A 26,053-nucleotide genomic window follows, 5' to 3' on the forward strand; every position below is an offset into this window, starting at 1 on the left:
GCCAAACAATGTTTCTTTAAGAACAAAAAAACTAAGTGAATCTTTTTCAATAAACTTGTTAGACAAGAACTATTCAATATATTCCTCTTTTCTTTTATGATATCAAATAAACAAGTGTTGAGAGACTCAACAGGGAGAAAACTGAAAGGTCTCCTGCCCCACCTTCTATCACTCCTCTCCCTCTCTCAAATCTTTCCCAACAGTGGGTGCCCAAGCGGCTCTGTCCTTTCTCCTGGTTCCTCTGTCTTCACCTTACTCTCCAGTACACCTTGTTGGGGTGGGGTGTGTGTGTGGTGGTGAGAGAGAGAGAGAGAGAGAGAGATCATCAGGTTAAAACTTAATGGTGGCAAATGCCATGGATATTTTTCAACTGGTAAAACCAACAGACCTAAATGATTTATCGAATTAGAGATATAATGAGATGCAAAGATGATTCTACCATTCAAAAGAAGAGATGAGGCTAAACCAGAGTTCATAGAGAGAGACATTTACATAATGTGCAAAAAAGAATAAATGAATGAAAAAAAATGTATGCAGAGCACTTGTGCATTCCTTCAAATGTGTCTTCATCATATGAACCAGCAGTTGACAATTAAATAAAATGTAAATTAGTCCGAGTTCGAGTCATAGAAGTCACTCGGACATGGTGTCATAACCTCTGACTCCAATATTTGCACCACTCTGTGCATTGTGGGTCGTTCCTCTGGGGCTGAAGAAACACACTGAATGGCAACAGATAGCAAAGCATTCAGGCTTTCAATCTGCACCCCTTCACAGTGAGGATCAATTATTTCTCTTTGACGGTTCTCGAGGACCAAGAAATTCAACTGCAGCAGAAACAAAAACATATTAAAAGACATTTCAGTAAAAAAAATAATAAGAAGAAGAAGCAGAAGAAGAAGATCATGAGAAAATCAAATCAGATATTCCAGAAGCCATCTTCTCTTTAAACCCCTAGGAGTCATGATATTTTTGTTATACTACAAAAGATGAACCTGAGATGACTCAATGAATCTAACCCTACAAAAGATGATTATGCTTGCTACAGCAGTACTCATATATTTATGAGAAAACGCTCCTCAAGTTGTTCTCACACTATGTGCCTTAATCAAATTGATCACAAATATAAACTCTTTGTTTTGAGGTTCCTGCTTTTGAAAGGCCCAAAAGCCGGCCCTTAATGGCATCAATTAATCAACAAATGAAATGCCAGGGATAACCATCAAGCCTATATGCTTTCTGTGAATCCACTTTCCCTAAGCATGCTACTTAACACTGTCTCGAATGTTATTTCAAGCTACTCCATTATCCTTTATTACAACTTCTAATCATGCTAATGCTACATTAAGACTTTCCCTCTTCTTACATCCTCCGAAAAAGATTAACCACCCTCTCCACTGAAATCCCTCAGGATCTTTGTACATGCCCATACAATCTCAATTATTTTTTCATTAATTTATCTTTAACCTGTGTGACTCCTACAGCTCCTCTAATATACTTATTCCACACCCTGTCCCTCTTAGTTTGCTTTGCACAAAATCCATCCCCGCTTTCTCAGTTTTTTCTGTTATACTCAATTTGTTTTCCAAGGGCACTCTTTAATGCTCAACATTCCTAATCCTACAACATTGCAGGATTCTTTAGCTATCATATCTTTTGAACTAAATTGCATAACAAAAGACATGTATCTCACACTGAGAGAATAGTAAAAGAGCCAGTCTGAACTGCTCCAATGATACAAAAATATCACTCTTCAGTAGAGTAGGTATAAACTGCATGTCCAACTTAGACGTGACCTGATCCACTAAATTCTAGCTTTATATTAAAGAACTAGATCTAATCTTAGGATTACCTTAGGGCCGTTCTTTTACAGGTAAAAGACTTGCCTAGGAAACTGTATTTTTCCGGATAAGTATTTTCCAGGCACCATTTACACAGAAAAATAATTTACTCGTGTTCTTTTATGCATTGAAAAATGCTTAAGAATCTGTATCCATATTCTTTTGTATTACTATTTTCCTGGATAAGCTGCTACGATATATCTATATTTCCCATAATACCTTTATTATATAAATATTATTATATATTAATTATATTACATTATTAATATATTATAATATTATAATATAATATATTATATTAATATTTTATATTAGTATAATATAATATATTATATAATATTATATATATAATAATATAGTATAATATATTATATTATATTAATATATACTATTATATATAAAACATATTATATTATTATTATAGTATTTTATAAATATATATAATATAATACATTGTTATATTATTATATTATAATATATTAATATATAATATATATATATTATATTATATTACATTATATTAATATATTATTATAATATATTATATAAATATTATATTATATTATTATATGGTTAAGGGTATATTAGGAATGAATTAAATGGGTTACTTTCTCGGTTGATAGGAAAATGATTTAGGCACCTCCTAGGTGGATAAGATTTTTTCTTATTTTATGGATAAATACTATCCATGAAAAAGTAACTTACCCATCTTGAAAACCATGAAAACATGGATAAGTTGATCATAAAAAATTGACCAACTTTTCATAATATTTATCCACAAAAGAATAGGCCCTAAGTAAAAGATTCCCCAGCACCAAAAGAGTCATCCAGAAATATTATGATCAACATGCTAGTAGTTCATGCGCAAGGAATGAAGCCTTTTTAAAATGGGCAACAATTCAGATCTATTATAGATGTCCAAGTTGTTTCCCACTTTCCCTCCCATAGCCCAAATGGTTTAGAAGACACCTCTTCAAGATGGTTTTGGAGATACCAATATTGAGGAACATAGGCTTGTGAAAGATATTGCACGTGGCCCAGTGGTTATCACTATCGGAGGAGGTTATATCGATTGCTAGAGTAGGAAGCGCTGGGTCAGGTTAGGTCGGATTTGAATTCCGCCAAAATTCTATATGATAGCTATAGGCATGACCCAAGCCCATCTAAAGCCACAAGGGGTCAATTCTGCTGAACCTGTGCCTAGCAGGATAGACTCCTTTAACCTCACTTAACCCTATTAACCCAAATACAGCTGGTTCATATCCTCCTTATCAGCTGTCCCAAGTTTTAGAAACCTAGGATAGGAAATTATACTAAAAATATTAACTTTTAACAGGCAAATCATCTTGAGACACTAATCATTCCAGCACAAACAATGGAAGGACATAAAATCCTGGCATTTATGGCTAAAACAGCAAAAACAAAAATCGAGATGGATGAATTTTAAGTGATATTTATCAGCACAACCATGTGATTACTGAAGATCAGACAGAAAATAGCACTTCCTCAATCTAAAGTTTCTCCCAAACTCTTGGAATTTTCATATCCAAGTAAATAAGCATTTGTACGAGATTCAAGCTGCATGAGTACGTTATAAGAGAAATCATGTATATGTTCAAGCAAAAAATCCAATAAATGCATGTGATCACACACTTTTCTGCTTAGAAGAAAGATAACCAGCAGACACCAGCAAACATAAAATACTTTCACTCTCCACAAATATCTTATCAGTAAATGGTCAAGAAAATGCGGTGCAAAAGAAAGAAAAGAGATCAGTTAACTCATGAAGGTGAAAGCATGAATTGGTACCAGAATCATTTATCTTTTGACAGAAAGAAAATTAGTATCAGAGAATTACCCATCCTACTATATTCAAGCCTTTCTCAATGAATGATGAATCAGTGGGTCGTTTTCCACTCAATACTTCCAGCACCAGGACTCCAAAGCTGTACACATCTGTTTTTTCTGTTGCCCTACCACTTTGCATGTACTCTGTAGATTCGACCACAATTAAACAATGTATAGGATAAAAGATACTGCATTTTTCATATAGTCAAACCACTTTGAGCAAAGATGAGAACCGGAAACACAACTTTCCATGTTTATATACAACTAAAACTACCATTTATGCCTAAAAGTCATGGTACAGACATATTGGGTCACCAACTGCAACCAAAATCTGTTCCATTAATATCTTATAGAAAGCAAAAAGTCCATAATAGCTTGTGATTGCATAAAAGCATACATAGTTGATGACTGTACATGAAACTAATGAAATTCAAGGGGTGAAGAACCAGATAATATGTTATCAGAACATGCACTGCAATACTTAGAATAAGAGCAATCAGGAACATTGTATCCAGTGGAATGGAGGAAAAGGATTCATGTAGCTGACCCCACCTAGTTGGATACTAAGGCTTAGTTGAGTTGAGTTTGGAACATTATATCCAAATTATGAAAGGAGCACTATATCATAATTTAGTTTTAAGATTTGAGATGGAAATGAAGGCAATTAAAACCAACAATCAAGACATACCATCTCATATAACATGCAAATACAATTATGTATATCAACATAGGGTAAGCAACCGCATAACAATTCACAGAAAAAAAAGTATCATATTATGTACTAAAATGGGTACCAAGGATGAATCAGGGTTTGAAAACTTGGCTTTAATTTCTGTTATGGCAGGACTGCCAAGTTTCAGTTAGAGTGATTTAGTGGGCTCAAGTTTCGGAGTTTCTTTGCAGAGAGGCTGTTTCCATGCTTTAAGCCCGTGACCTCCATGTGAAGCAACCTTACCTTTGTGTCAAGGCTCATCTTCTTTTGGCCAAAAATAAGGAAAATGCCAAAATAAAAAAATAAAAGAATATATGTATGTAGCCCGTGACCTCCATGTGAAGCAACCTTACCTCTGTGTCAAGGCTCATCTTCTTTTGGCCAAAAATAAGGAAAATGCCAAAATAAAAAAATAAAAGAATATATGTGTCATATTAGGATATTGTATCGTTTGAAATCTTTGGGTTTATTGTTTGGTGTTTACCATATGGTGGCCTAAAACTATCAAGTATTGCAAAATCTTTAAGAAACCAAGAAATATAATAGTTATATTAACTCAGTTCTTTCATAACAATTATTGATCAGCTGGAGAGAGCTCCATGTCCAAAACTTGGGAAGTAAATACCAATTTAATGGGTAAGCATAACATCTAGTTACTTTTGATCAATTTTGATTGAAAACTAGAGCAAAAAGAAAAACCTTGATATGAAACAGAAGCCAGGCATGTGTCAAAGCACACGTTTCTGCAATGCTGGTCCCAAACATTACATAGTTGTGAAACAGAGAATCATTATTAGTAAAAATTGCTTCAAGTAAAATGTGATGGATCCTTACAAACTCAATCAGAATTCCTATAGTTCGACCTCGTAGGGCTAAGGAAAAAAGTCTTGAGGTTCATTCCCCCCTTCCAAGAAACAGAACCTAATTTTGCACAATATGCAGACAAGCAATATCAAGCCATGCTAATATAAATTACAAGGATAATATATCTGGTCAAGCACGAGATGTGGTGGTGTTAAATAAACAAGTGATACATGATAATTTTCAAGAAGTGCAGGCTTTGAAGAGACTTCTTTAGTCATTCACTAGGCTTTTCAATCAAGAACAGCAAGGCAATTCCACCCATCAGCTCAAATATTCCTATGTACGACATTGGTTGATGCAAGAAGAGCAAAAAGAGGATGCGAAGGTCAAGACCTAAGATTAGTTATTGTAGCATTTTCACCTAAAGGCCCTTCTTAATGGCTTTTCTTGGTTTTTTTGGGTCCCATTGATGGTGAGGGAGGGAACACTGCATGAAAAATTACTTCACTGGCACTGAAAATCATCATTATTACGTAGCCTTGGAAAAAATGATAAATGCATGCATGCAGTCATATTAGCTAACAATAGAGTAAAGCAAGCAGCTGAGTATTTAGATTCTAGAGTTTCAAAGAGATTAAAAAAAAAAAAGTGAAGTACTTGAATATTTAGGTCCTAGAGTTTGGAGCAGAATAGATTCAAGCTACATCCATATTTCTGAAACCAATTTGAATTTATTGGATACATATTGTATCCCATACCTGGAGCAAGATAACCAAATGTTCCAGCAACTATTGTGGTAATATGAGATTCTTCATCCTCCAACAGTTTTGCAAGTCCAAAATCAGATACACGAGCCTCCAAATTTCCATCTAGTAATATGTTGCTTGACTTGATGTCACGATGTATGATTCTTGGTGAACAATCATGATGCAAGTACGCAAGGCCTTTTGCAGCTCCCATAATAATATTAAGACGCGCATCCCAGTCCAATTGTTCAGATCTTTCTGCCCAATCAGCAAAGTAGATGCCATGCCATTAAGGTTTCTACTATAACATCTAAACACATGACCAGGAATATAGTACCACAATGACATAGAACTTCTAACTAAGCTTGCTGCATCTGATCAACTGACGAAAATAATATATAACAAATACACTGTCTAAACAGCACAGGACACAGGAGAGTCTGGCAAGATTTACCAGTTAAATTAGTAAATAAAAATGACATTCGAAAAAACAAGTTTCAGTGGCTATCTTATAGTACTGAAATTGGATTTTGAAGTTGCATGCCTAAGAATACACACATCAAAGAACTTATGGTAATAAGTACTTTTTTTAAGTTTGCAGTCAAGACAATGAAGGGACACATATTTTTCTAAAATATCAAGTGTAAAAGAACCACAGATGGCATAAAAATTCTGGATCAGCTAATAAAGGGGTGATATGACTCTTTTAGTGTGTACAAGATTCTATACCAGCTATAATGAAGCAAACAACTAGATCTCTCATATTTCACTCTTGTTTATTCAATTCGTTGATAATGAATTGCCTCAAAACATCTCACAGCACATCAACTCTGTATCAGGTAATACAGGTTCATACAATCCATGTAATTGTCCTGTAAAATAAAAATGAAATAGTAAATTCATTCTTCTGTCACTTTTTCCCTCATTACCCCAACAGTTTGAAGCAAATTCTTAGAAAAGTCTGCCTTGGAAGGGTTTCACCCATAAAATTCCAGCACATGAAGACCAACAAGGCATAGCACCAAATTCTACATTTAATCTAAATACATTAGCAAAAAATTCATAGAAAGATCAGAAACAGTATGTGGCTGCAACTTTAGGTCCATGAAGAATCAACACCTTGTCAAGATTACTTCCATGTCCAGAGAACCTTTGTTGGGTTACTTTCTAGCAGAATAAATTATGGATGTAAACGTGACAGAGCTCAAACAATCCAGGCATGGCTTAAGCCCAGCTTGTTTTGTACCAAACTTGAGCTGAGGTTATCAGCTTATTTAGATTCAAGCAAAAATCTAAGTCAAGGTTCACAAAACTGGGGATAGTCATCATTGGGGAGGGGGGGATCCTGAGTGTCCACCCATAGAACCGACCCTCTTACCGAGCTTACCAACATTGTACCAATGTGGTACTGGTATAGGGTTTGGTACCAAAATTGAGATCCCTGATCGAGGTGCTCATAAACAGTTCATTTAAGAGATCTATTAAGAACCTTAAATGTGCCCAGATAGCAAGACACTTAAGGAGACACCTCACCTAAGGTGGGTGCCCAAATGTCCATCCAAACTAATAACCTTCAACGTGCTTGTTGGATAAGTATGACTTAGAAATGCAAATAACCATGATTCTCATTGCAAAAAGCTTATGCACATCGAAAGCAGTTACCACTTTGTTTCTCACTTGATTTCAATATCTTGTTGCACCTACTATTTACCTTAGTATATTTCTTAAAAAACACATAGCACCCATATTTTGACGGGAAAAGGCTTGAATCCTGATGACTTCAAAAACAAGCAAAAGAAAGCAGATAAATTTGTATACGCAAAACACTATAACCATGGAATTCAACATTAGATCACCAAGGTACAGGACACCTAAGTTCAACAAATGTCTCAACTTGTCTTAGTTCAAGTATTGGTCATTGCAGGAATCCAGTATTTTTTAATAGTTATTATAGCTAGCATGCTTGTTATTATTTTAGTGTGATCCAATCGAGGAGAAGGAAGAATTCCCTTAATCTGCTCAACATGACTCTCAAAAAAAAAATAGAATAAGGTAGAAAAATTGCGAAAGTAGGCTTCACTTCTCATTTTCTTTTATTGATAATCCACACACCATAAACTGAGGTACATAGCTCATATTTATAATAGTAATGAGATCCTCCCTTGCATAATTCGGATCGGATTCTTCTCTTAATTCAAATAGAACTAAGTTTCCAAAAATAAATATGACTAGTAAAATAATCATTAAAAAAAATAAAATCAAGGTAAATCTCAACTTCTACATCAACTTTGTCTTCTGTTACTCCATCTAATTCTTCATGGATTAGGAGATATATTCGATTAAAATCTTTCTCAAAAAAAAAAAAACTTTCAATTTGATCGGCCTATGTCAAAGTCAAAATGATGGAATTTCAGTCTGTTTCAACTCCCTAAGGCATTGGCTCTAATAAGATGTAGATGTCCAAAAGCTACCCATTTTTATAAAAAAATAAAAAGAGAGAGAGATCATCTTAATTGGATGTCATATGATCAAGTTATGGCCTCCGAAAATTTGGCCCATGACTTAGCTTCCTGATGTGACCAATCTCACTCCTAGACCTTCTCCAGCCCTACTCGTAGTGGCCGAAACGGTCCACATTGAGTCTCATGATCCTCCTAGATCACAGCACCCTCTGTAAACTCATGACAGACAACACATGGAGTGAAATCTGAAGTAATGCTGTTAATAAATTAACCGCTCTGCCAATTTCAAATGTCAATGTTGAGATCATATTCAGATGGTTTTGTAGCACATAACAATAACTTAACCTGATTGTTGCCGTTTTAGTATGACTTTGCACTTTATAAACTTGTGTCTAGTAATACATAGACTAAAATCTGTGAGTAATGGAGTTCATAATAAAACAGTTTTAGCAGGCTAAAATGTGAATGGTGAGCTTATAGTAAGATGACTTTGTCACATCTATTTATAAATTTCTACTAAAGCTGTCTGATGAAGCACATAAGTTTTCAATTTCTTACCAACAAAGAGAAGACTGATAAATGTTAAGTCCATAAGGCAAAGATGCATATAACAAATGATACAATTAAAAAAACATATATTAAGGTTATATCAAATTATAAATTATAAGAAACATTAACATCCAATAGAATGATGCACTGATCATTTTATAATGTTAAATTGTGACAAACTCGATAAAGCTAAAATGCAAACTCAACATGCAAATTTGGATTTGAAAGGCCAATAAAGATTACAGAAGTTCTCCACATGTGGTGCACACCCAATTACAGGCCTAAAAAAAGTATTGATAAACCAGATACTTGGCAAAGCATACTCCACCCATGGGAAGCAGTGATTATAAATATGAAAATAATAGTACAGTTCTCACCATGTAAAACTTCATCCAAGCTTCCGCCAGGCAAATAATCATAGATTAACAACTTGATGAAGGAGAATTGCAATATCCACGGAGATTGACCAAATAACGATGCTTAATGCTCCCCAAAATCTCAAGTTCCCGATCAAAGAAACGGTCTAAGCCTTCATTTGTCTTCATTATGCGCTTCAAAGCAAACACATTTCCGTCATCCATCGCAAGCTTGTACACAGTTCCAAAGCCTCCACTACCAATGATGTTTTCATCATTTAGCGTCTCCAATTTTCTTAGGATATCTTTAGATGAGTAGGGCAAGTCCCCATGAAACATTACAATGGATGCACCTGGGACAGTACTTAGTATAAGAACAATTTTCCTATTTTCTCTACTCCAGAATGAGACACACATATATCATAATGTTCACAGAACTAAGGAGGGACAAATCTATCAATACCTCCACTGACATCCACTGCAAGACCCCTGACATCACCTTTACCGAATTTCTTGTAAAGAAAGCAGCCCCAGAAGCACATTAGAGCCACAAACAGTAAAGCACACACTGTTGCAACTGCACTTATAACAATCCTAGTAGAATTCTTCTTACCCCCTTTGTTTCCTGCAGCAACATATTTCTGTCACATGTAAGGTCCAAAAGTACAATAAGATAATTTGTCAGTGTCAAAGCCACCAGATTACTTTAAGATCCAAGGGAATTTCTACAGGCTAAGGTTCTGCCAGTCAAAAGGCCTCTCAGAACAAAAAATTGTCAGACCGAATACCTGAATCATTTGTAGAAATTTTAAAAATGCTGAAAAAAGACCATGAGCATATAGATACAAAAATAACTAGAGGCCAACTACACTAGTTGCACCGATCTTTACCACCTTAACTAATTATGTTTCATTTTCAGCACAACATATACTAATCAAGAATTTCGGTAATTTTACATATAATGATTTGTCTATTACCAACCAAGGATAACATAATTTAAACCTTAGCAGACATAAATAACTGCTTTCAAAAAAAAAGGCCTTCAATTTCACTTTCTGTTGAAAGAAAAGTAACATAAGATGACATGTACTCTCAGAATACCAAGTACCTGAAGTGGGAGGCTGAGAATCTATGGACGGCGGTGGAACCTCATCTTTGCATATGACACCAATTTGCTTCCCACATAACCCACGATTTCCAACAAAGCTGTAGACATACGCATAAAAGTAGAAAACACGAGTATAGCTTAAGTAGTATTGATTGATAGTGTCTAATCTAATTCATTATTTAGCATGACCATCTATTTTTGAATATTAATTGAAATAGTTAACTTGAGAAATGAAACACAACTCCCTTGCCAACAATAAAAACTGATAGTAACTTGGTTTTTGTTAATCAATATTGTAGTGCAAAACATGAAGCACAACAGGCAACAAATGACTATACAGAGAAGCTAGGGCACAGGAGAGCACAAGGCAGATTTCACAGTAATGTTCTTTTAAAATTAAGGCATTACACGATGACATAGCATTAAGAAAGAACATGCATCACGTTCAAGTGCACCAGGAGAATAATCAGGGATGGTGAAGTCAATGAGAACATTGCTACTCACAGAGAATTATTGACACCCGTAAGCACCAGTCCCAGAAATTTCTAGAATATTTAAAGAGGATGCTTTGACGTACTAGAAAGTCATGATACTTAATGATTATTTTCTTAAAACTAAAAATTATTTTGTAAAATCAGGTGTTTGGTTGCGCAATGAAAGTACATCCCTAAAATTAGAAGTTACGATTTCAGCCAGAACTGACATAAACCAGCAGCCACTTTCTGAGTTTATGGGGGATTTGAGTTATAGGGATAAATTTATGGTACATATGGGCAATCAGTGGTGCTTTCTTGCCAAACCTTAAGAAAGGGCAAAATGCCTAAAAAGAACCTAAAATGTAACATGAAAGCAGTTAATTCAAACCACAGCAAATACAAAGCACTTAACTTGAGAAAATCAGTCCATCAGGTGAAAATGCACTTTAAAATCTACATTCCGAAAGTAAGCAAACAATACTTACGAAGTTTCTGCAAACTTGATAAGCGCACCATCAGATGGTATCACTCCAGTCAAAAAGTTCATTGATACATTGCTTCATGAAGATTGCAAAAAAGATCAATTTCTAGCTTTAGATGGGAGCAATCATTCATTTGATGGATATAACATATGGTTAATCAAAGTTAAGAAACTCACAATGATTTAAGTTTGGTCAGCTTATCAAGTGATGGGGGAATAGATCCACTTAGCGTGTTGCTGGAGATATCCCTAAAAGAGTAAGAATGAGCATACAATAAGAATTCCTCACTTAAAATCAGAACCATAATATACTAGATTGTTTTGCACAGAATTTTTTTAATTTTATGGACACATAGAAGAAACAGATGGTTAACAAAAGTTTTATAGCAAAAACTTGCACGAAAATAAATTAGTTTCCACAATTTGCCTTTTATATTACCCAAAACATAAATATCTGATGGTGACGTCATATTTTAGGAGAGATCATCAGATATACAAAAAGCACCAAAATATGTGCATGAATGTAACTAATTTTGGAAAGCATGAGAAGAGGCATGCCAAAGTTGCATATCATATTTAATTGGCACGCTTGAGGCACAGACTTTCAATTAAAACATAAACCTAAATAGATATTTTAAACGAATTTAATAGATACTAATTTTGTGACAATTAGTACATATCACAGCTCATATAGATGGTACATTATAAGTATTATCAGGGAAAGTAGAAAATAAGCCAGCAACAAAATGCCAAGGTCGGCATGCATCCATCTCCTTAGAGATAGATTCATGAATCTCAATAACCAAAATGAATATATAACACTCACAGAGTCTCAAGTTCCAAAAGGTTACCAAACTCCGAAGGGATAAATCCACTTAAGTAATTCCCCTGCAAATATCTGTTAAAAAGTTGATAAAATTAGTTACTTGCAAATTAAAATGTAATTTTTTAGTGTAAATGACATGCAGAGGCAACTATTATTAACTGCTTTGATATAAAACAGATAAAACATGGTATCAATACATGTTAAACAGTATTAAAGAAAAAGTTCCATACCAACTACCAAGACCTCAACAGCATGGTGCACAGCATCCCCCACCCCCTCCCCCCCAAACACAGAAAAACCCCAACAAACCAAGTTGGCATCGACCAGTATCAGTCCACACATATCATAAAGTATCTCCCAACAAAAAATAACAGTATACTGAATTTGATATGTATCAGATCCTAAGTAATTGATAGTAAATGAGTTAGATTTCAAATTAACCATTAAATCACTGATAAAAGATTTAATAATTTCAATTAATGATGAGTTATCTATATTAGAGGCCCATACTATGGGATCATGATCTGTACACCAAAAAAAAATTACCTAGAATCGAAAATAATATGTTTTAGCTGTTTCCTACCCAATATTTCACGTGTTGGGACCAGGCCCCATACCACTACCTTATCAAAGGAGTACAGCATGCTTCCATGCCAGTAGATGGTAAAGTATTGGAGTCAGCACAACCCCTGCACCATCTCTCAGTACCATACTGGGTTTTTTATTACTGACCACAGTTTGGTACTTAAAACACTTCTCCCATTCATGCATCAATTGTAAATGGTGCCAATCATGCTAATGGCCAAAGTACATGATAGGGTATATAATTTGAAAATCCACACATCATCATATCCTTATCTTAAAACATGTATAATTGGAATTTAAAATAGGCTTTTTTTTTATGAATGGGAGGAAAATAGGCTCTGTGATGCATAGATTATTGCAAGACATTCTATTGTGGCATTAAAGTCATCAGTTTTCCCACCCAATGCATAGGTTTGATACCTTCAAAATATGACTTTTGGTGAATCAAGATTACTGGTTCAGATCTCTAATTTGGATAGTATGGTATTCATGAATTCGAAAACCACCAGAACTGTATGGTTAGTATTGTACCATTCTGATGTGAAACTAGACCGGTACGGGTGCCGAGAAGCTGAAACTATCTGTACTGGTATGTACTGGCCATATCGGTCCATATCCGAGTGTGCTAAATGTACCAATGTACCAGTTGATACCAGCAATTTTATTCTTTATAATGCTTTTAAGTTTTGTTAAATACCGTTGGTACCAATTACCGGAACCATGCCAATATTTTATTGTTCGGATGAAAAATTGGTATAAGATTCGGTACCGGTATTTAAAACCTTGACGATGCTAATTTTGAATATTAAATCTTTTACCAAAGGAATAACATTTAATGTAGTACACTTCTATGTATTTTTCTATAAGATTTCCTTTCTTGAATAATTGTATTTTGTTGTTGTTGGTTACTTAATTTGCAGTAACAGTATAGAATATGTCATAGCATAGTGTATTCTAGTGATGTTTGCTAGAAACAGTTATGCCTATAGTGCAAGGGTTCAAGCTTACACCGTACCTTGATGAATAAGTATGTTTACACATCAATCAAACTAAAGCTAGCCTAAACAGTGCAGAATAAAAACTGAATAGGATCATGTAGCATATAATTGAAGATTTGCAAAGTAGTCAGTCACAGATCTGTGTTGGCACATACAAATTTTGCCCCAGTATTTGTAGTTCTATATGTTGCACCAAGTAACTACCAACACAAAAAAATGGTGATTACTGAAACCATAGCAGAAGTAGAGCAAACTGTAGAACTGGAAAAGGAAAACTTGTTTTCACATCTCTTCATAAATTCAAGCTAGGTGAATATACATCCCACAGCCGATTTACATCTCTAATTTGATAATTCCCAGTGAATTGTACTTCAATTAATTGATACAATATGCTTTTTATTATGCAAATTGTTTGTTTACTACAACTCAAATGGATTATGTTACACATTGCGGTACAAACTGTCCAATTGTGGTGAGGAGTTGGCAAAGACTAGGACATGGAAAAGCATACAATACTATCACAAGTAGCCTTAAATAGCGATAATTGGTCAATGAGGATCTGTAAATCCAACTTCAAATGAACAGAACAAGGTCTGATGGTCATGGTTACTAAAACTTTGTCTTCTTCAAATTTTTGTTTTGATTCATCTGATATGCAAAAAGATAGTCAATATTATTCCTTACAAACTATTACCACAAGTAAAAATATCATTGCAAACTAGAATATTTTAAGATACTATAGGAAAATTAATTTAGCTTTTGGCTCTTATATGTAGTTCTACTTAAGAACATATTAAGCAATATTTGCCGTACCATCCCAAAATGCCTGGTTCGGGCATACCGACCAACATTGTGTCGGAACCAGAACAAAAACACCATTTGGGTCGCCATAGGCCCAAACAGACCTGTACAAATCCATACCAATCCAAACCGAGCTGAATCATACCATACCACCTAGTATCACCCAAAAATCAGGGTGCATGCCATACCTGCACTGGCCAATTTCAGGCGTACCATGATAAAAGTTGAGGAAAAGGGGTTAGAAGCTGCCAACTCAGCCAATTAGCAACCTCAAAAACATAGTTTTCAAAACCATCCCAAATCGGACAGTTGGGGAGTGCCGAATCGGACTGGCAGGGAATCGAGACGGTTCTGACAGAAAAAATGTCACACCCGGTGTCAAGGAAGAAAAAGAGGAAAATAGAGGAAGAGAGAGAGAAAAGGAGGAGAGGCTACCAAAAAACAGTGGTGCCCTCTACGGCTTGGTTCGCCTGATAGGGCTACCGCAACCAATGAGAAAGAGAGAGAGGGGGGGTGGTTGCCGGAGATGGGAGGATGGGATAGCGGAGGGGCGCGGAGATCTCCGAATGCCATTGTGGCCATCGGGCAGCGAAAGCGGTGCAGACAGAGTCGCGACCGCGGAACAAAGGCAACTGCCATGGTTCATGCATCGACCGTTTTTTAAAAAGGACGATGAATATGAAGCCGGCACTTGATTTTCCAATCTCACTTTTTAAGAATTATTTTTAAAAAATTTAAAAATAGTGAAGTCGGCAATCATTTGTCGGCTTCACTATTTCCATACTTTTTTAAAAAAATTTAAAAACAGTGAAGCAGCAAACCCATTATCGTTTCACTGTTATCGACCTTTTTTAAAAAAGCTCCTAAAACAAAGGACTTTTTTAAGCCCCATTTCACAGTCGTGGAACCGGAGGTGGCGTTTACGCCGCCTGACAGCCATGGCGACCAGCCAGAGGCCCTTCGACGACCTCTTTGCAGAACCCCCCTCGATCTGATTCTTCCCCCCTCTCTCTCTTCTCTCTTCTCCCGCAGACGATGCGGAGCCACGATGGCCACCGCGGCCCTCCGAGGGCCCACGCAGCCCTCAGGTGGTCACTGACGGCGTCTTTGCCACCTCAACCTGCTTCCCTCCCCTCCTCTCTCCTCTCTTTCCTCTCTCTCTCTCTTTTCCTCCCCAATTTATCCCTTCCCACTAAGTCAGTATTCAAAACCTTGCTCAAAAAATTTCTTGATGTTAAACATGGAATTTTTCCCATTTTTAACAAAACTCAAAGCATTTGGGAGTTCAGTATTAAGAAAATCAAGAGAATAGTACATTTCCTATATGTAGGTCTTTTGGATTTTTAAGATTTAAGAGACAAAGAAGAGAGAAGAAGATTAAGTAGTAGTTCAAGCCCCTCAAATAAAGGCCTCTCAAGATAGAAGCTTGGGTTTGCTAAGTGTCAGCTAAATGTCTTAAACACGTCTGGATGAGATATACATAAATACAGTTTTATTTACATACTGTACAAATTATAAGTCATGATATTGATTGATAGTTTTATGCAATTACAATTTTCTAGTTTTATGGAAATTTATAAAATTAGTTGTTTACAACAAAATTCAAATCAAACAACCAAATATAACAGAATTTAATAATTCTTTTTCACTGGTTATTCATGGATCTTTTATTATTATCTATACCTATCATCTTTCATCATGTAAAAAATAGAAGTATAAATGCAAAGATTAAGAAGAACAGAACCGCTCAAGCACTACCTTTCTTGCTTTATTTTCTCCTGATGCTTCATAATCCTTTGTAATTTTTCTGGCCCAAACTCCAAAACTCAAGCCAAAACTACCAAAACTGAAACTTGGTGAGCCTTATCTAAAGTGAAACTAAAACCAAGTTCCTAAACGTTACCATATCCTAAATCTACATTCTTATGCAAACAATTTAGTCATGCAACATCTTTTCAAGTAACCATCCAAATAAGGCGTAGGTTAGTGGTTTGTGTTATCCGCCAATTATTTTCTGATTCCACTTGTAAACTGTACTATAACTGCTTCAGTTTCCAGCTGTTTTAGAGTAACAGAATAGAGATGCATAGAAGCTTGTGCTACTTGGAATAATAGCTTTTTGATGTCTTCTTCCTTCTAACATTTCTTTTTTCCTGGTTGCCAATAACTCCAGCAACAATAACAGTTATAAAACACAATAAATATATTTCTAACAATTGCGAGATACTTAGCAATTATTACTAGAAATCTCCTGCCAGCTAAACCAACGACACATCTCACATCCTTCCACTCTGTCTGTGTGATGCAGGGTGTACCACCAAAATCATGATGTAAAGGAGTAATCAAGAGACACCGACAACTGCTTTACTTTTTCCAGCATAAGCACAAATAGCAAATGTTGCACATTGCTGGATAATATAGATGAACCAAAATGAGAAAATTTACAATACACCAACAATATCACTAAAAATATTCACCAAATGTTAGAGAAATTGGTAGATATATCTTCCTACATAAAATAATGACTTACAAGAATTGTAACTGGGTGCAGTTCCCCAGCTCTGGAGGCATGGTTCCATATAAGCTGTTACCATGTAGAGCTCTAGAACATGCAAGCATCAAATGTTACCATTAGAAGTGGAGTATACATAATCAAGTCCATTAGAGAGCAACGGCAGTTCCAAACAATCGGGAGAATGCTTACAATCGTTTTAAGTAACTTAGCTTGCTAATTTCTGGTGATATAGACCCAATCAACTTGTGGTAGGCAAGACTCCTGAAATAACAACATATAATAGATTATCAAAATTTCCAGCATAAAAAATTTTAAGGGGCTAAGCTAGAGGAAAAAAAAAAAACTTGCACTTATATGAGTGGTGAAACTTTATCTACTGATGAAACTCACAAGATCATAAGAATATTATATAATTTGATAAGTGCACAACTGACAGGAATATACCAATTACATCCTAACTCAACATGCTCTCTATGGCATTCTTAAACGTCCATGTGTGGTTTGTACTGCATATGAAGGTACACCTTACACGTTTGAACAAGATCTAAAAAGGAAACTTGTATGTCCACCTGCCAATTTATTCTTATATCATAGTTGTTAAAATGGTTGTAATGTAACATGGACACAACTCTAAATTATTAATACAATTCAACTATTATGTTAAATGTTCTTAAGCCACATATAAGCATCTTTGAGCATTTAAATTTGGCATTACATTAATGACAAGAGGAAAACAAGAAATTCAAAATATTCTTTCAAATTATACTACATTGTACATATACAAAAAAGAACTCTTGCACATGGTCTTAAAAGTATTAATGTACTACTACACTGCCACAAGAATAAAGCTAACTAGAAGTCATTAGCCCGGAGAGGCAACCCTATCATAACACTAACTACAAAGCATAACTGACTTATTTCCATTTGGCTTCTCAGATCCTTCTTTCATTTGTTAGGGGCCAAACTCTCAATTGACAAAAAATATCCCAAAACCTTTCCCACAATTACCATCTAGGTGTCTTCAGAAACTGGAGATTGTCCCTATACTGGTAACTCTAATCTTTAATGCACACAACTACTTAATTAGTTCTCGATTCTATTGTGCATCTCTATAGTGAAAATCCTAACTTTTGGGGGATGGTGCATCACCTACGCCAAGACACGTGCCAAGAGAGGACCCATGATGAAGCATACCAGGTCATCACCACAACATTGATTGGAGGTAAATGAGTACAATCCAGTGGTAGATATGTCATCCCAGAACTATGAAGAAGCTACATTGAAGGGAGTCATTCAGTACGTAATAAAGCAGCGAAAGATCTCACTTCAAACCTCACCGACCCCCACTCTCTCACTGATCCTTTCGGATGAAACTCCCGTAACAATTGGTGGAAAATCGGGCCAATCCTGACTTCAGCTGCCAACCCTTGCTTTGGCCGCTGATCCTAGCTTTAGCTGCGAAACTTGGCTTCGGCTGCCCGTTGTAACTCTGCCCACAAGTCCTTAGCCACTAGCATTAGGGTGACATCCGAACATCGGACATCAATCCAAGAAAGGTTATGAGCCCAACATCGTCTTCGACCAAAGGATCCCCCATCGATCCTTGTTTCTAGCCGCAGGCTACACTCCCTTCAATACTCGCTAGCTACCAAGAGTCAACCCCCATACTGTCATATCATGTCACATCACCCCACATGGGGCCACACCACTCCAACGGCTGCTACGCGTCGAGTGAGGCCACGTCAAATCAAGCCACCCCTGAGTGGCTGATTGTACACCGGATAAAGTGACGTCCGCCACCAACGTCCAACCCGAAAGAATTATTACCTGGACCATGCTCAGATAAACCACTCAAATCCCATGGTGGATAACACGCCACAGTAACCCTTGTATTTTATGAATCTAGATATCATAAGTGGTACGAACGGAGAGATCAAATGGTCTCCCATCATTTTTTTCTCTTATCGCCCTCGCCACCCTATAAATAGAGATAAAAAAGGGACCCTCCAGATACGCCCATTCGCACCCTCTAAACCTCTCACTCCTCTCCTGTTCCAGTTTTCTAACTTGACCGTCAGAGGTCCCCCCGAAGCCAACTCCGACCAAAACTTGTTTTGCAAATCTCATCGTGCCGGTGACTCCCACCTGACTCCAACCACTCTGACTAGAGCCGAGAATCTGCAACAACACTAACCTTTAATGCAACACAACTAAACCGGTTAACAACCCATGCAATATACCCACCACCTTCCTTATTTTGCCACACATCAACTCATACAACTCAAATTAACCTTAGCACAATGTACTCAATCACAGATCCTTCAGCCTGCAGCCATAGTAAACATACTTAATGCATATCCACCATCCTCTATGCACCTTAGCATCTATATCTATTATCTCCATCATTCTAATCAGACAGTCTTTGGCTAATGAAAATAATTAATGGCAACCCATGGTCATCCGATTTAAATCCAACCTCTTTTCATGGTTATTCCACTAATATTGCTCTAGCAAACATTTTTGTTTCAAGGATTTCTAATGTATTGAGGACTACACCAGGAATGCCCAAGTTAATTGAGAAAGCAACCTAGGGACAGGCAACAAGAAGGTTTTCGGCTAGAACTGGAATATTATGAACAAAAGAATAAGGTCAAATAGGTGGTTGCAAGAGCCAAATTAGTAACATGAAGTTGGGGTCATATAAGGCTATGATGAGAAATTAAGCTTTCAGAATAATATAAAAGAACATATTTCATATCCAATTATCAAATATGTTGTAGATGGCACATATTAATAACCAGCAAAGTAGCATGTGCACAAAAGAAATACACGCGTACACATAGAACAACTATTAGATTGGTTATATTCGTAGGGAAGAAAACTCCTCCAGTCCAAAGATTCATAACCACAAATCAACCTAAATCTGACCATGATCAGTAGAACATGTGAATGTTTATCTGTTGAATCATTGTGAAAGCAACCCCAGAAAGTTATAAGCACTTTCAAAGTTTATATAAAGTAGCAGAAAGCATACCTTTTAGCGCATCTCAAAAATGTTAAAAAATGCTTAGACAGTAGCAGTTGATCAAGTGCAGCAATATGAGGTACAAGCTTTCATGGTGTCCCGAAGTATGTTAAACTACAAGGTAGGGCCAAAATTTGTACTATCTTAAACTACAAAAATGCCGTTAGAAAGCAAAAACCACTCAGTTATGGCCAAACAGATTGTGATGCCATGTTTGTTTTATAAGGTAAGGACATCCAATATAAACGTAAGTATGTAACTCGTTCATATAAGCCAATTATAAAAAGACATGCTACTCATTAGCACCTCTCAGATAATCAGCAATGAATAACTTGGAATCACAATAATGCATGATTATCGAACACCAAAGCATAGGAGATTAATGATAGAATGAGGTGAGAAACAACAAAATTAGTTACTTTGAAGGAAGTGAGACAATGGAAGACACAAATGAATAAAATGAGGGAAGAATACTTAAAATTAGGTTACAAAGAATAAATCTTACCTCTATATTACCAAGAAACATATATGCTAAGATTATCATCCTCAAATAGTGGAAATTTTGCAAATCTATACCCTCTCAAGGAAGATTTGCCGTCTTAGTATTGGACCCCATACCAATACCATTCTATTACAATGTTGGTATGCAGTTCAGTATAGTATGGGACAGTATACGAGTGTCGGTACAATACAAGATAGTATATTGATACTGTACTAATATGGTATGGTACGGGGTGGTATGGCAAACCATGCTCTCAAGAATATTCCAATAGGAGGAGTCCAGCAAAACATCTATTCCAAGCAAAACAACAGGTCTCAAAGGTTTCAGAAGGGAGAAGACAGACTTCAAGCACAGATTTGAGGATTTTGATGAAGAGTTAAGAGGCTGAAGGACTAAAAGTTTTGAGCTTAATGGGGATCTATTGCAGATTTTGATGTTCAGTAGGAGAGCCGATTGAGATAGCAACAATGGCCAACTAGCCACTTAAATAGCAGACATGGTTTGTTGTTTACACACCTAAAAGCAAGGACCGCCAAACCGGAACCAGACCCCATGCCGACCAGCCGATGGTACGGTTCGATACAGATCCATACCGGTCCGTGCCGAGCTAAACTGACAAGGTAGAGAAGGGGAGAAGGAGAAGAAAGAGAGGAAAAGAGAGGAGGGGGAGAGGGAGAGGGAGAGAGGGCCTCCGGCTGCCTTCGAGATAAAAAGAGGGAGAGGAAGAGAGGGCCTCCAACAGCTACCGGAGGCCATCCAAGCTCTTCCGAGCTCGATAAGGGCAGAGGAATGGAAGGAGAGAGGGAGAGATGCTTATCGAGTCATCGAAGGCCCTCAGAGGCCTCCGGATGGATGGCAACACCGCCGCGACCTCTCTGCCAACCGGTGAGCCACACCGAGGGGGTCTAAGCGCGGCTAAGGCCGAAGGAGGGCCTCCGCCTCTTTCAGTTTGAAACAAGGGTTTGTCCCTATTTCTTTTTTTTTTTTTTGCTTTTTATCGGGCAAAGTTGGCAACTACGTTGCCAACTTCACCGTATTTTGTTTTTTTATAATTTCGAGAGAAGTCGGCAACTACCATCCAAGCTATTGCTGAGCTCAATAAGGATGAGGGAGGGAAGGAGAGAGAGGAAGATGCTTACCAGGTCATCGGAGGCCCTCAAAGGCCTTCGAATGGACGGCGACACCACAGCGACCTCTCCGACGGCTGGCGAGCCAGCACCGATGGGACTGAGGACGGTCGAGGCCAGAGGAGGGCCTCTGCCCTCTAGTTTGAAACAGGGGTTTGCCCCTGTATCTTTTTCTTTTGTTTTTATCCGGCGTTGCCGCCTTCATCGTATTTTATTTTTTTATAATTTTGGGAGAAGTCGGCAACACTTCGATGACTACTGGAGCCCTCTCTTCCTCTCCTCTCCTTCTCTCCCCCCTCTGTTCCTCTCTTTCTTCTCCCTCCCTCCGAGATGGCCGTTATGCCATTTTGTATGTCGAAACTGGACCGGTATCTTGTCGATATGGTTCAGCACGGTCTGAACTCTGAACCATTCGGTTCGAAATAGTTCAGCAAACGCTCCCTAAAATAGCTATAAGTAGGACCCTTACAAGAGGGTTAGTGACCTTACTTCTGGTCTACGCCCCGAGGACCGGAGGCTGGCTTTTGTAGGAAGGGCTCTCAGACAAAGCCAGCTATTTGCAGGCAGCTGGTGGCTCATACTGGGACGAGTTACTAACTAGCTAGAAGGGAAAAAAATAAGAATGTAATAACACAACACAAGATGGAAAATACATGTATACATATATATGCATGAATCCATGGAAATGAATCAGTTTGCTAAGGCACTAAGTGCTATTCAGTATCATAATAGATGATATTACACACTAGTGAATAAGATTGGATTTTTTTTAAATATTTCTTTTTAAAAACTTATTTCCCAATCTACCCCCGAACCCAACTTATTTTCGAAACTACCCCAGTTGTGGTGATGCGATAGTGACGTGGTGAAATCGCATGTTGAAGATGCGATTTCGAACTTAAAATCGCATGTTCAACATGCAATTTCAAGCTGAGATGGCACTCCATAGGCAAAACAAAATAAAAAATAAAATCGCATGTGAAAGATGCGATTTCACTTGAAATCGCATTTTCAACATGCGATTTCTCCTGCCCTTTTTTCCCTCCCGCCATCATGCAGCCGGCCTTCCTTTTTTTCCAGCTCCGCTCAATCGAGGAGCGCAAATGGAGGGGCGCGGGCGGTCGTCGATGCTCGCGCCGAGCCGTGGGGGCTCGGGTTCGCCGGGTCGGAGGAGGGAAGGGAGGGGACGGCAGCAGTCGGGGCCGCGAAGGGTGCGGGGCGGTCACGCAAGGTGCGGGAGACGTAGGAGGCACCTGAGGCCAGGAGAGGAGGGTTGGTGGCGCTGGCGCCAGAGGACTCGGATTCGTCAGGGCCGGGAGAGGGAGGGAGAGGGTTTGACGGTCGCATGGAGTCGGGTGCGGTGGAGACGGTGGGTGCGGTGCGGATGACGATGAAGCAGGGCAGGGCGAGGGTCTAGGCCTCACAAGGTGGCCACGGATCGTCGGGGGCACAACAGGGGGGCGACAGGAGGAAGGAAAGGGGAAAATGAAAAAAGAAAAAAAATATTTTGGTGAGGAAAGAAAAAAAGAAAAACTATTATTATTTTATTATTAATAATAATTTGAATAATAATAAAATATTATTATTTTATTAATAATAAAATATTATTATTTTGATTAATAGTAATAAATGTTATTATTATTTTTGATTAATAGTAATAAAATGTTATTATTATTTTTGATTATTTTTGCTCAAGAAATCTAGATTTTTTTAAATATTTTTTAAAAATATTATTTGCATGATTCTGTTTGATATACGTCTGTATGATTTTGTCCATAACCTGACAGCACTCAAAATGACGGATCATGACCTACCCTCATATCTAAACAAAGCTAATCCACCATTGAAGAAATCAAGTTGATACTGACACATGATAACCTTCAGAAGATGCTGGACAAGCTTGACAACATGTATAAGGTGTTCGTTCTCCACGTCTTCATAAAGATTGACTCTATTCAGAATCAAGTTCTGACAAATCCTAATATTCCTACGGTGGAGGATGTTATTGATCATTTACTGCGAGTTCCTTCTCTGGAGGCAGTATCTGGAGTTGGTTTCCAAATAATCTCAAATCTTTAGTCTTTGTCTCTAACACGGCTAACTGTGGAGGCCAAGGTCGTGGTCGTGGTGGTGGTAGAGGGGGCCGTGGATCTAGTAATCGCCTCAATATTCCTTTTGTAATCGCTTAAGCCATACTCAAGACCGATGCTATTCTTTGCATGATGTTTCAAAGAAATCAGCTAATGTGATACAATCTCAGGCACCAGGTATTAAGAGTGACAACCAGAATGTTTTATCAAATAGCAAATACAAAGAGTATTTCAGTTTAAAGCAGCCCAACAAGCTTCATCTTCAACTACTGTTGCCCATACTGATAATTCTACAGTTTGCCTCTCTCATTCTTCGCTTGGTGGATCCTGGATTTTGGATTCTAGTGCTTCTGATCACATAGCTGGTAATTCTTTTTTTTTTTCAAAATTATCATCTCCCAAAATACCACATTACATCACCCTCGCCAATGGCTCTAAAGCTAAAGCCACTGGCATTGGTCAAGCTACACCTCTCTCTTCTTTATCATTAAATTTATTCTTTTTACACCAAATTGTCTCTTTAATTTAATTTCTATTAGTCAACTTATTTGCACTTTTGACTGCTCTATAATCTTTACTGCTAATTCTTTTCTCATACAGAACCGGAGTACAAGATAGACAATTGGTGTAGGATCTGAATCACAAAGACTTTATTATCTCCAGCCTCCATCCTCTACCATATGTGCTGTCACAGAGTCTCCTAGTCTCCTTCACCGTCGTCTGGGTCATCCAAGTCTAAATAAGCTAAGAAAGATGATCCCTCATCTCCCTCATTTGCAATCTTTAGAGTGAGTCGTGTCAGCTTGGAAAACATGTTTGGGCATCCTTTCCAAGCAAGGTAAATAATCAAGCAGAGTCTTTTGACATCGTTCATTCTGATATTTGGATCCTAGTTGTGTCAGTTCTATCTTAGAATATACGTACTTTGTTACTTTCATTAATGATTTTTCAAGATGTACTTGGATATTCTTAATGACAGATCATTCAGAGTTGTTTACTATTTTTCAAAACTTTTGCTATGAAATTCAAACTCAATTTGGGCATGCTATTCGCATTTTGCATAGTGGTAATGCAAAGGAGTATTTTTCTACTCCCTTCAATTCTTTCATGGCATCTTATGGCATAATTCATCAGTCCACCTATCCACATACTCCACAATAAAATGACATAGCAGAAAGAAAATATCGTCATATTATTGAGACAACTCGTACTCTTTTGTTATATGCTAATGCATCCTTAAAGTTTTGGAGTGATGCTGCTCTCACCGCTAGTTACTTGATAAATCGAATGCCATCATCTGTTTTAAATAACCAAGTACCTTATTCTCTTTTATTTCCTAAGGACCTCTTTACATTGTTCCACCTCGTGTTTTTGGTTCTACCTATTTTGTGTATGATCGTTCTTCAAGTCTTGATAAACTTTCTGCCCGTACTATTAAATGCATTTTTTTTTTGTTACTTTCGAATTCAGAAGGGATATCGATGTTATTCTCCTTCCACACATCGATTTTACATGTTTGCAGATGTCACCTTCTTTGAGAACACACCTTATTTCAGCTCATCGTTGGAGCCTAAATCCATCTCTCAGCTCTTATCGATTCTCTACCTTGGTCTGTCAGTCTCTGTTTCTCCCAAACCTCTTATTCCACCTGCTCAGCTGATACATTCCTCACCATGCCCACTTATCACTTATCAACGTCGACTACAACTGAGATTTCGAAGACTCTTTTCACTCAAGATTTAAGTGATTCATTTTCTGCTCTAGCATCTCCACCTACCCCGGCCTACCTGAGCATTCCACTGACTGACCTGTAGCTCTCCGTAAAGGTATACGCTCTACTCATAATCCTCATCCTATTTATAATTTTTTGAGCTATCATCGTTTATCTTCATCCCATTATGCCTTTGTTTATGCCTTGCTTCTGTTTCTATTCCTAAAACTGTCCAGGAAGCACTTTTCCATCTAGGATGGCGTCAGGCAATGATTGATGAGATGGCAGCCTTGGAATCCAATAACACATGGACTCTTGTTCCTTTTCCTCATGAAAAATCTAGTTGGTTGTCGATGGTTTTTACTATTAAAGTGGACCCTGATGGATAGATGGATCGTTTGAAAGCACGTCTTGTGGCTAAGGGCTATACTCAGATCTTTAGTTTTGATTATAGAGACATATTCTCCCCTGTTGCTAAGATGGCATCTGT

At 37.3% G+C, this 26,053-nt stretch overlaps 1 protein-coding gene across 1 annotated transcript in view; it reads right to left on the minus strand.

Annotated features, from left to right (window-relative positions):
• Positions 1-419: 419 nt before the first annotated feature.
• LOC105053544 (LRR receptor-like serine/threonine-protein kinase FEI 1) overlaps positions 420-26,053 on the minus strand; it is a 45,187-nt gene continuing 19,553 nt past the window's right edge. The window contains 12 exon segments of the mRNA XM_019853763.3: positions 420-827; positions 3,700-3,833; positions 5,964-6,209; positions 9,340-9,396; positions 9,399-9,671; positions 9,782-9,943; positions 10,427-10,524; positions 11,388-11,459; positions 11,561-11,632; positions 12,210-12,281; positions 17,124-17,195; positions 17,298-17,369. Coding sequence (XP_019709322.2) covers positions 609-827; positions 3,700-3,833; positions 5,964-6,209; positions 9,340-9,396; positions 9,399-9,671; positions 9,782-9,943; positions 10,427-10,524; positions 11,388-11,459; positions 11,561-11,632; positions 12,210-12,281; positions 17,124-17,195; positions 17,298-17,369 — 1,549 coding nt within the window. The 3' untranslated portion in view covers positions 420-608.

The sequence above is a fragment of the Elaeis guineensis genome, chromosome 11, assembly GCF_000442705.2.
Source record: "Elaeis guineensis isolate ETL-2024a chromosome 11, EG11, whole genome shotgun sequence".
Taxonomy (NCBI): domain Eukaryota; kingdom Viridiplantae; phylum Streptophyta; class Magnoliopsida; order Arecales; family Arecaceae; genus Elaeis; species Elaeis guineensis.